This window comes from Musca autumnalis, unplaced genomic scaffold (genome assembly GCF_047663935.1).
Source record: "Musca autumnalis isolate F117 unplaced genomic scaffold, ASM4766393v1 scaffold_2, whole genome shotgun sequence".
NCBI classification, from domain to species: Eukaryota; Metazoa; Arthropoda; class Insecta; order Diptera; family Muscidae; genus Musca; species Musca autumnalis.
The window spans coordinates 150829603-150842416 of record NW_027411755.1 but is presented as its reverse complement, the minus strand read 5'-3'; the positions used below and the strand labels follow the sequence as shown (position 1 = coordinate 150842416).

The window sequence follows — 12814 nt, the reverse complement described above, 5'->3', positions numbered from 1 at the left end:
AAGTTGTCAATTCCATACAATAGCTGTGTTCCTTTACTTACCTGAGGATACCATTTGTTATCATTTTTAACCTGCAAAGCGTTCCTTAACCCCGAAAAGTGGCAAAACTGGAAGCAATTTTTAAGAGAGTGAGAGTGGAGAGAGAGCGAAAATGTCTTTCTCTTCTACCACAGGCTACCAGCAAAATTTCTGCAGGTAAAAAATGGCAGAACTGATTTTTCGACTTTTGTTTGACGATTATTTCACAATGAAAAAGAAAATGGACGGAATGGAAAATGGAAGAAAAAGTCGAACGCTGACAAAACTAAATTAAAAACTGTGAAATAAAAGACGAAAATTGACTTTTTATGTTTCTTTTTGACATTGCTGCCAGATCTACCATTTTTCCGTTCCTTTACTTTTCTGGTAAAAATGTTCATGTTCATCTTTTACCACCCTTACCATTAAAAAAGTAAAGGAACAAAGCTAAAATTGCTGTAGTGGGGAATTCGATTTAAGAACGCCTAATTTCATGAAATTCACGCTAGTGTGCACTGGGACCAAGGAAATGTGTATAAATTGTTGAAATTTAAAAAAAGTGATATTTTGACTTTTTGTTAAATATTTTGAAAAACATGAATGAAAATTCGTAACATTTTCAGTTTGAATGTTTTATATCATTGTCATGGATAATTTCTCGCAGAAAATAGAATTATCGTAAATATGTTTGGGGTCGCTGGAAAATCATTGAAAAAGGAGAAGGTATTTGAATCTTTCGTTTTGGAAATCAAAAAGCACATGTTTATTAGAGCTTTAATTTTTTCAAACTTAACAAAATACCACACCGCCTCCACAGGCGGTGTTTTAGTGTGCGGCAAGTCATTAGGACTTGGAGGAGGCAGGCAGTTTTGCCATTTTTACACAAGTGAGTTTGATGGGTTTCTACTGGTTTCTAATGGCTTTATCACACCATATGCTTTTCCACGTGTATGTTGTCACTTTGGGTATACTAATATATAGACCAGCTGATGTCATACATGTGAAAAAGCATATGATGTGATATAGCCATAACGAAGAATGCATTAGGGGCCAAATACATACGCTCCGTTGTGTGACGCGTTGAAAACAACAAACATATTGCTAGGTTTACATTTACGAAATCCACTCGAAATCCATTTCATTTCATTTGACGTACACACAAAGGAATTGCCAGTTGAAATCGAGTGGATTTCGTAAATGTAAACTTACTTTATGAAAAATGTGCAATTGATACCAAGTTTGTTCTCGAAGTTTTCATGTGGTTGTTGTAACGCGACACTCAACGGACCGTATTTATTTGGCCCTTTATTGTTTATTGTGTCCATGGCACAATAATACAGGCACAACGGGAAAAACAGCTGATTATCACACTAGTTTTCAAAATGCATTATTGTGAATAAAATCACATACAGAAGGTAAACAAGCAATTCACAGCAATGCGTTATTGTGAACAATTTTGACGTTTGGTATGATTTGATGTAACACCTTCTTATTCCACCATGGTTATTGTGAACAATTTTGACGTTTGGTATGATTTGATGTAACACCTTCTTAACAGAATTGGAATGGAATTGACAAATTTTTTGACGCGAATTAAATCACATTTAGTCTAAATGCGGCTTAATTTTGTCTGCCATTTGCTGTACGTACTAATTCAGGAATGCCAATTGCTGCTGTCAAAATGAGAAAACCACCAAACAGCTGATATAATTGAGTCGCTAGGCCGTAATTCATAAGAGGAGAACGAACGAAGAGTTTTTGCATTTTTCTCAAATAACAAACAAAAAATACCGATTCCCAACAAGATGCCACAAGTCAGCAAATCAGAAGATGAATTTGGAAAGAAAATCGATCGCTGCATTACCGATATGGGTATAAAAAGTGTCAGCGGTTTGGCCATCGGTTCGGTGCTGTCGCTGCTCATTTTCAAGAGGAAAGCATGGCCCCTCATAATGGGAACTGGTTTCGGTGCTGGAGTCTCATATAGAACATGTGAAAAAGATCTTAATATGTAAATTTTCGAAATAAAAATGTAGAAAAATGCTAAACAAGTGATTGCAGTTATTACCCTAGGGATTATGTGAAAGTATATTACTTGTGCATTTTACCTAACTAAATCTGTGTTTTTGCTAACATACCGTGTAGTGTAGTTGTTGCAAAGTTCGATTTTTCAAACAATAAATCTGTTACGTAATTTTGGTTTGCTATGGCAAATTCTCATATTTAATTTTTGACATTACATATTGATGATGATGACGAGAAACGATGATGAACAAAAGTGAAACATTTGGTGAAAATTGAAGGTGCTATAGACTCATTAATGATATGGAGCATTGTAGAAGACGCTTTCTACTACTGTTAGTCATCATCGAGTTGCCAGATATTTTAATAAGGCGGCTTTGGGGCATTTATTAAAAAAATGTGGATTCAAAATTTTCAATGGGCAAGTAAATGTAATAAAATAAGTCCCAATTTACATTAGGCGAGTTTACTTGCGGCAATTGTCAGTTTGTAGGTGAGAGAGGGGACTGAGAGGCAAAGGGTTACCATATGCCTCACCTCTCTCTCCATCAAACTGACAATTGCCGCAAGTAAACTCGCCTAATGTAAATTGGGACTAATATACATTGTATATGTATATAAGCTCTGTTCCAGAACTAAAAAGTTTTTACAATTTTTACCACTTTTACACATTTTGCGTTCCCGTACACAAAATTTATATGAAAATCATTTACGACTTTTACCACTTTATAAAGTACGGAACAGGCCAATAATTGTTCCACAAACATATCAATGAGTGCACCTCGATTCATATTAGCTCAATGATATGGGACCTTCGGTTTATTGCCGAGTCCGAACGGCGTGTCCGAAGACACCACTTGTAGAGAAGTTTTACAAGGCTGAAATACTCAGGGAATGTCGCCAACATCACTGAGGGGTATTTTACCACCATTGAAAATTTGATTTTGCCTGGCCTGGGAATCGAACCCACGACCTATAGCGTGCAAGGCGGGTGTGCATACCATTGCACCACGGTGGGTTTGGATTTAAAATGTCAATTCCATAGCGCAAACGTCAAATAAATCCTCTCGAAGTGGGTTAACCCGGCAAAAAACTCCAGTGTAACCGTACTATTAACGCTGATGTACTTAACATCTGCGAAGCTACGTGTTTCAAAACGTCAAAAAATACGCGTTTTTAACGCTGGTAAAATGTAAACTGGTATCATTTTTATTTCTAATACATTTAGATGCAATCAGCCTTATTACGGTTGACATAGTCGTATCCAAAATTGCAAGAATTCTCTTTCTTCTCATATAAAATTAAAACAATAAAAAGTAATTTAAGAAAATTAAGATAAAATGTTTTATCTATAAATTCACTTTTTTTAATTTTTTAATCTTTGTTTACTTATAAGGATGATACAATTCATAATGCCCCAGCGCCATTTGGCATTTTATGGGCTAGCTTAAAACTAGAAAATAATTTTTCGCTTAGCCTCAATAATTATATTCTTCTTCATGATGGAATCTACCAAATAAAACTCTTGCATTTAAATTATACCTAAATGGTGGCAAAATTAAACGACTAGCGTTTTATTTGAGAGATTCTATCATGAGAAAGAATATATTTATTGAGGCTAAGCGATAAATTATTTTCTAGTTTTAAGTGCATTTCCAAATAAAACACTGAAACTTAATTTTGTTAAATTATTTATTATTATAAGTATTTTGTTGTAGTTTGGATTTTTCGAACAGCATAATAAAAGCTATTTCAACTTGCTGAGAAATGGAAAGACTATTTAGCTTTCAGGTTAATTTAAAGTTGAAAGCGATAATTAAAATTGAAGGAGGACCTACTTGGCATTAATTTTTAATGTGAAAATTATATTATTAATTCTTTCATATTCGTATATTTTGCGCTTTCAAATTCATCCAATAGTAAAGAATGTACCTATAAAATAATGACCCTAAATGTTTGCATTTTCCCAGTCGATAAGGGAATAACAAGCCCACATAATTGTCAAATTGTTTCTTTTACATCTCACCCTGCGCCTGTTTGACGTAGGCGTCCCGACAACTGCAAAAACAGTTGTAAAATTATGAATGAACATCATCGATTTCTTTTTGTTTTTCGTTCGCTTATTTTGTTTTTGTTCATCTTCTTTTGTTTTCAACACATTTCAATTATTATCTATCTTATTTTTACAAAAAAATATCAAAAATTTGTTAACCCTACTGTCTGTGAAAAAAAAACAAGTAAAAAAGTATCAGTCGGCTTTGCCGACAGAGATACATATACCCTCAGCCATGATACAATAAGAAGGTAGCAGCAACTGCCGTTTTTGGTAACATAAGATGTCAAAATTTGACATAAATTCAATGCAATTGACACATTATGTTACCATCAGCTGGGCTGATAATGCTACCTTCTTATTGTATCATGCCCTCAGCCTGTGTGAATTGAAACTTTCATTTATTCACAATATCAAATATAATACCGGATGTACATTTCCAGACTACATCCTAATACAACTGTAGATAACATCTATAATTACCTAAAAGCTAGATTGAATAATTTACGTGACACTGACTGCAAAATTATGAAATATAATTCGTCAACGCCACGTGTCATATCATCTTTTAAATTAACTGTGCCTCATGAGTTCTTTAATGTTAATTATAATTAAATGATTCATTTTGGCCAGAAAGTACACTAGTTAAAGAATATATATACAGAGAGAAATCTAATACTAATAATCCTGTAGTTATTCCTTCAGTCGTGCCTGTTTCAAAAAACCAATAAGTTCGCTATCCTTACTTTACCAAAATGTTAGAGGTCTTAATACTAAACTTAATAATATTTACTTAAAATCTTTTGGTTGTGATCTTAAAATCCTAGTTTTTACAGAAACTTGGCTGAAACCAGGTATTCGTGACACTGAGATTTTGTCAGATCAGTACCAAGTATACAGAAAAGATAGGTTAAACAAAATTGGTGGAGGAGTATTCATTGCAGTTCATAATTCCATTGCATCAGAGCGAATTATGCTTACTGAATACCCTTATATTGAATTTGTGTGTGTTAGAATAAAATATTTAAATCAATCCTTTATTATAACGTGCTCCTACATTGCCCCAAACTCAGACATAGACATTTATCTTAAACATTCTGAATTAATAAAAGAAGTTTCATTACGGCATTCAGCAAATTCTGAATTGATTTGTCTTGGTGATTTTAATTTACCAAACTTAACATGGGTCTCAGGTGACAACATAGTAGATTATGTACCTGTTTCATCAACAGAACTCTCTACAGACATGTTATCCTTCTGGGAAAATATTTTTGATCAATGTCTCTATCAAATAAATAATATCTATAATTCTAAAGGCAACATTTTAGACTTAGTGTTTTCTTCAACCATAAACTCTTCTGTATGTGCAAGTCCTCCATTCTCAGAACCTGAAGATATGTATCATCCCACCCTTATGGTAACTCTTGAACTCAATAATAGTTCAACTACTAAAACTTTATCGTAAACTAAGCCAAGTAAACTAAATTTTGGTAAAACTAATGTGATCCTTCTGCGTTCTATCTTATCAAATAATACTTGGTTACCTCAGGGAAACATTCATTCCCGTATTTCAAATTTTTATAAAGTACTTAATGATGCATTAACAGTATCAGTTCCTCTCTTAAAGATGTGCTTAGAAATGGGTCCTGCTTGGTTTACTCCACATCTCAGGAGTTTGCGCAATATGAAAAGTAGAATGTATAAAAAATTTAAAAGATGTAATTCCACTTTAAACTTTACCAATTATGCAAAAGCTAGAAATGCGTTCAACAGAGAAAATTCAAGGTGTTATTCAAATTACTTAATTAAGATGCGAAATAATTTTCATAGTAATCCTAAAAACTTTTTTTTTTTTTTTTCTTTCGAACGTTCCCACGCCTCACTTTCCCACCCCTGCCGACCGAGGGGGCGACCTCCCTTTTACGTAGGGATCGCGTACACACCATGATCCGCATCATGGTGGGGTATGAGAGGGAAATTGATAACCAGCTACAGAATTTACTTCATCAGCTAGTTAGTTACTTACTAATACATTTTTATATACTATTCATTTAAAAATAAAATTATGTTAGATTTTATAAGGTCAAGGCTCATGCCAAAGTCTACATTACAATACATGGAATTAAAATCTACACACATTTTGTTAATAGGATCTCCCATAGAGTAATTCGTGCGGTGGAAATCTCTAAATAAGGGTTGATAGTTTCTAATTTTTCTACAAGGAACATTTATTCTAATAGATGATATTAAGAAATCCGAGGGAATATTACCCATTAAAATTTTATGCACCATCATAGTGTTTAACATTGTGCGTCTACTTTTTAATGTAGGTAATCGAATTAATTTTAACCTGCTTGTATATGAAGGCAAGACAAAATCGCTATTCCAATGTAAACCTCTCAGTGCAAAAAGCAAAAATTGTTTCTGCACTGATTCAATTTTATCAGAATACATTGCGTATTGAGGGTCCCATACAACAGAACCATATTCTAATATAGGTCTTACAAGTGACGTAAATAGTTGTTTTGTTATATAGGGATCTGAGAATTCTTTGGCCCATCTTTTTATAAATCCTAAAACTCCATGCGCTTTATTAACAACTAGCTAAACCCGGTGCGCTTCGCTACCCCCTTTAGATTGATATGCATTTGAAATTTTACGGATTTTTTGAAATCAGAAAGAAATCAAATTCAAAAATTTAAAGTAAAGTATTTATTGTAATGCTTTAGGATATACAATGTTTTTTTCCTTCAGGAGCGTAAACAAACAAATCGGCCGGTCTACCAACACGTGAACATGCAATGTAGAGCTGACCATGAGAAAAGCAAGAACATGCTAAATTTAGGCCGCATACACGAAGAGTCTGTCCTTGGGATTTATTTATAGTCATTGCAAATGCCAAACGTACAGGAAACTGCAATCTTTTAAAATTGAAGGGCGTTTCTGTTGCTATTAGAGGGATTCGAGGTAGAAGTACATCTGAACCTATATACTTCCCAGTAATAATCGTTGCCTCAATTAAATAGTTATGTAGTTTTTTTACTGTTAACCTTGGACCATTGCAAAAGCGAGGTGGGTCTATGTTTCTTAATAAAATAATAGGAACACCAACTTTTAGCACTAAATTATGTGGTGGAAAGCCTGAAGATCCAACGAACTTAGGAATTCAACTGGATAGTATCAATGGATTTGTACGTTCGTGCGTTTCCTGAAATTCTATTGACTGAAATTCTTTCAATATAATTTACCAATTTGTTTTGTAGACCAATTTCCGCCACATACTCCAAATTTCATTACAAAGCGTGTTTGGTGCATCAATTACATGAAATCGGACGAAAATATATATGGGAGCTATATGTAAATCTGAACCGATTTCAATATAATTTGACAATTTTTTTGTAGATCAATTTCCGCCACATATTTTAAATTTCATTGAAATTGGACATACATAAGGTGTTTATTGCATAAAATACATGAAATCGGCCAAAAATATATATTGAGGTACATATATCCAAATCTGATCCGATTTCATTATAATTTGGCAAACTAATTTCTACCAATTCGTCAAAAATTCCAAATTTCGTCAAAATTGAACATACATGGCGTGTTCGGTGTAGAAAATACATGAAATCGGCCGAAAATATATGTATATGGGAGCTATATCCCAATCTGAACCTCAAAATAGTTTGGAACATTTATTTCTGCAATAAATTCCGTCACACATTCCAAATTTCATTGGAATTCGGCATACAAAACGTGTTTTATGCATCAAATGCATTAAATCGACCAAAAAAATATATATCTAAATCTGAGCCGATTTCAAATTACTTTGGCAAATTTATTTTTAGACACACATCGCATTCCAAATTTGAAGACTGTATCGATAATCGTTCGTTAGATATCAGCATACAAAGTCTACATTTTTTGGAGGTACCTTTCGATCCTGAGGCTATATCTCCAGATCGGGGCGGAATTTTTAAGAATTATATAGCATGTGACACTTTCAGGCCATGTGGTAATATACTCTGAAAGTTTCAGGAAGATCGGTTCAGCGGTTTTTGAGTCCATAAACTTCAAAGAAACAAACGTACAAACATTTTCCTCCGTTATAGATATACTCGTAGATACCTCACAAATTTCATCGAAATAAATATGGGAGCTATAGCCAATTCAACACCGATTTCAATACTTATTTCTACACCAAATTTAATTACACATTGGACATACATAGCGTGTTTGGGGCATCAAATACTTGAAATCGGACGAAAATATATATGGGATCTATATCCAAATCTGAACCGATTTCAACATAATTTGGCATGCTCATTTCTGCAAAAAATTTAGTCACACATTCCAAATTTCATTGAAATTGGACATACATAGTAGGTTGGGTGCATCAAATACATGAAATCAGCCGAAAATATATATAGGAGCTATATCCAAATCTGAACCGATTTCAATATAATTTGGCATACTCATTTCTACAATAAATTTAGTCACACATTCCAAATTTCATTGAAATTGGACATACATAGTGGGTTGGGTGCATCAAATACATGAAATCAGCCGAAAATATATATAGGAGCTATATCCAAATCTGAACCGATTTCAACATAATTTGGCATACTCATTTCTACGACAAATTTAGTCACACATTCTAAATTTCATTGAAATTGGACATACATAGTGGTTTGGGTGCATCAAATACATGAAATTGGCCGAAAATATATATAGGAGCTATATCCAAATCTGAACCGATTTGAATATAATTTGGCATACTCATTTCTACAACAAATTTTGTCACACATTCCAAATTTCATTGAAATTGGACATACATAGTGGGTTGGGTGTATCAAATACATGAAATCGGCCGAAAATATATATAGGAGCTATATCCAAATCTGAACCGATTTCAACATAATTTGGCATACTCATTTCTACGACAAATTTAGTCACACATTCTAAATTTCATTGAAATTGGACATACATAGTGGTTTGGGTGCATCAAATACATGAAATTGGCCGAAAACATATATAGGAGCTATATCCAAATCTGAACCGATTTCAATATAATTTGGCATACTCATTTCTACAACAAATTTAGTCACACATTCCAAATTTCATGGAAATCGGACATATATAGCGTGTTTGGTACATCAAATACTTGAAATCGGACGAAAATATATATGGGAGCTATATCCAAATCTGGACCGCTTTCGATATATTTTGGCACATTTATTTTTAGGCTAAAATCCATCACACATTTCAAATTTGGAGTCTGTATCTGTAACCGTTCTATAGATATTTGCATACAAAGTTTAAATTTTTTGGAGGTACCTCCGATTCTGATGCTATATCTCCGGATCAGAGCGGAATTTCGAAAATTTTTATAGCCTATGTTACTTTCAGGCGATGTAGTAATATACCCTGAAAATTTCAGCAAGATCGGTTCAGCGGTTTTTGAGTCTATAAATTTCAAACAAACAAACAAACATACAAACATTTTTCTATTTTATATATATAATATAGAAATTACATGATTATTAAATTTTAATTTTCGATCCATCAAAAGGCCAAGATCAACAAATGATGCTACATTTAATAATTGAGAACCGTTAATATTGTATTGCCTTATTAAAGAAGAAGATCTGGAAAAACACATATGTTTACATTTTTTTAAGTTTAAGTCCATACAGTTGATTTTACACCATTGAAAAAGGCTATTTAAATCACTCTGGAGAAGATCAGCTTGCTTTTCCGATTTATGAGTAATGAATAGCTTGACATCATCAGCGTGCATTAGCAATCTAGAATGCATTATTGAGTTTGGCAAGTCATTTATAAATAAAAGAAAGAGAACCGGTCCGAGGTGACTTCCTTGCGGAACACCCGATGGCACGTCAATTGATTTTGAGACACATCCATCAAACAAAACTGTTTGTGATCTATTTTGTAAATAAGAAGATATACATCTTACTAAATTAGTATTAAAGCCCATATAATCTAATTTATACAACAAAAGCCTATGGTTAACCCTATCAAATGCTTTGCTGAAATCTGTATATATTGTGTCAGTTTGATTATGCCGAACAAATCCTTTTATTACATTCGATGTGAATTCTATAAGGTTTGTTATGGTCGAAAGACCACTACGAAAACCATGCTGATATGGACTTAGCATGGGTTGAATTTTATGGGAAATTACAGAAGTAATTAATTTTTCGAACAATTTAGGAATTGCACTTAATTTTGCAATTCCTCTATAATTGGATACATTAGTCAGACTGCCTGACTTATGTAAAGGTACAATATAAGACTTTTTCCATATTGCGGGGAAATGACCGAATTTAAGGGAATAGTTAAACAATAGAGTTAAAGGGGTTGACAATGCAACTGAACAATGCTTCAGAATTAAACTAGGTATTCCATCGGGACCTGGACTTTTAATGGGTTTTAAACATCGCAGACTTTTGGAAACGTCTTGGTATTGTAAGAAAGGCATGTAAATTTCATCAATCTGAGATAATTTATAAGGATATGTATCTCTAATTTGGCAAGATGCACTTGAATAAGTTGTAGCAAAAAATTCTGCAAAACATTCAGCAATATCTGTGTTTTTAGTAAATTCTTGATTATTGAATTTCAGTAAAGAGGGCTTAGAAGGTGTTTTTCTTTTTAAATTAACAAAGTCATAGAAGGACTTAGGATTGGACTTAAAATTGTCTTTAATCTTGTTAAGGTACTCATTATATGATCTACGAGATTCTAGCGTATACTTAGACCTAGCTACAGAATAATTGGCGTAGTCAATTGAAGAACCTGACTTTTTATATTTACGAAAAAGTTTATTTTTGGAATTTTTTATAGTTGATAACTCAGGAGTAATCCATGGAAATTTATAAGAATTTGTGACTTTAATAGTTGGAATACATTCAAGCATAAATTTATTTATGATCTCATAGAATTTGTTAATTTTAATATCAAGATCAATATCACTGCTGCAAAGACATACCGATGTCCAGTTAACAGAAGAAATAAGAGAATTGAGTTTCCGAAAATCTGTTTTTTTATAATTAAGGACAGTTTTTAACACTTTGGACTGATTTTCCCCAAAGGAATGATTATGGGTCATGGTTATACATAATGAGGGATGATGAATATCTTCAGGAATAGAAATTGGTGGAATTCTAATTATTTCAAAATATTGAGTAACATTTACAAATGCTAAATCAAGGATTCTATCGTAACTATTCAGTATATCGTTTATTTGATGAAGATTGAGGTCACAAAATCGACTAACAATTTCGAATGTATCTTGATTAGCATTCGCCCGGGATGTTAGTGGTGTTAGAGCTTCAGAATCTGGTAATAAGAGCCATTTAACAGAGGGCATATTAAAATAAATTCGTAAACCCTAAAAGAAAATACATGAATTTCCTAGTAGCATGAGACTTGGTTGTAGTGAATCATGTGACCCTAATGACATTGCAAATATGTTTGCTGACTTTTTTCAAAATACTTACTCCAAATTTTCAACTAACTCCCTTAATTACCCTTATAATATTCATAAACTTAACCAGTTTCCTCGCACTATTCTCACTGAGGATGAAGTATTAAATGGTTTATTGTCATTGAAATATTCAAACTCACCAGGTCCTGATGGTGTTCCGACTTCTATTTTAAAATCATGTGCATATGAACTTTATCAATTATTTTCAATTATTTTCAATGACTCGTTGACATTGGGATATTTCCGACTTGTCTGGAGATCTAGCTTTATTATTCCTTTGCATAAATCTGATAGTAGATGTGTGATTGAAAACTATAGAGGTATTGCAAAACTAAGTGCAATTCCTAAACTTTTTGAGCTTCTGGTTTCACGCCGAATAACTCATTTCGCTAGATCTATAATATCACCTTATCAACATGGTTTCGTTAAGGGTAGGTCTACCTTGACAAATTTATTGGAACTTACATGTCACGTTCACAATGGATTCGTAAATAAATGTCAAACTGATGTTATATACACAGATTTCAGTAAGGCCTTTGACACCGTTGTACACGAATTGTTAATATATAAGCTTGATTCTATGGGGTTCCCATCAATGCTCTTGTCTTGGATACGTTCTTATCTACAGGACCGTACCCAAAGGGTTTCTTTTAATGATATTCTGTCAAAAAATATAACTGTGCATTCTGGTGTTCCTCAGGGTAGCCATTTAGGTCCATTACTTTTTGTACTCTACTTAAATGACCTTCCCTCTGTTATTCGTTGCTCTAAAGTATTAATGTTTGCTGATGATGTTAAACTGTTTAGCAATCATGATTCTTATAATCAATCAATTAATCTGCAACATGATTTGTATTCTCTTTCCAACTGGTGTAGTGTCAACGGTATGTCATTAAACTTAAAAAAATGTAAAAAATTGTAATTTTATAGATCTCGTCCTGATTCTTGCGATTATTTCATAGGTTCGCACAAATTGGATAATGTAGACTCGTTTGTGGATCTTGGAGTTATTTTAGATAGTAAATTACGTTTCAACTTACATATAGAGTCTTGTGTTAATAAAGCCAAGTCATTACTTGGCTTTATAAAACGCTGATCTAAGGAATTTGACGATCCATACGTGACCAAACGCTTATTCACTAGCCTTGTCCGACCAACATTGGAATACGGTTGTGTACTCTGGAGTCCTTTTTACAAATGTTATTCTGATA

General features: G+C 33.2%; 1 protein-coding gene across 1 annotated transcript; it reads left to right on the top strand.

Annotated features, from left to right (window-relative positions):
- The first annotated feature begins 1710 nt into the window (after positions 1–1710).
- LOC141393124 (MICOS complex subunit Mic10-like) lies at positions 1711–2069 on the top strand. Its single transcript, XM_073966080.1, has one exon. It carries the CDS (start codon positions 1824–1826, stop codon positions 2031–2033), a length of 210 nt encoding a protein of 69 aa, XP_073822181.1. The 5' UTR covers positions 1711–1823; the 3' UTR covers positions 2034–2069.
- Positions 2070–12814: the final 10745 nt, after the last annotated feature.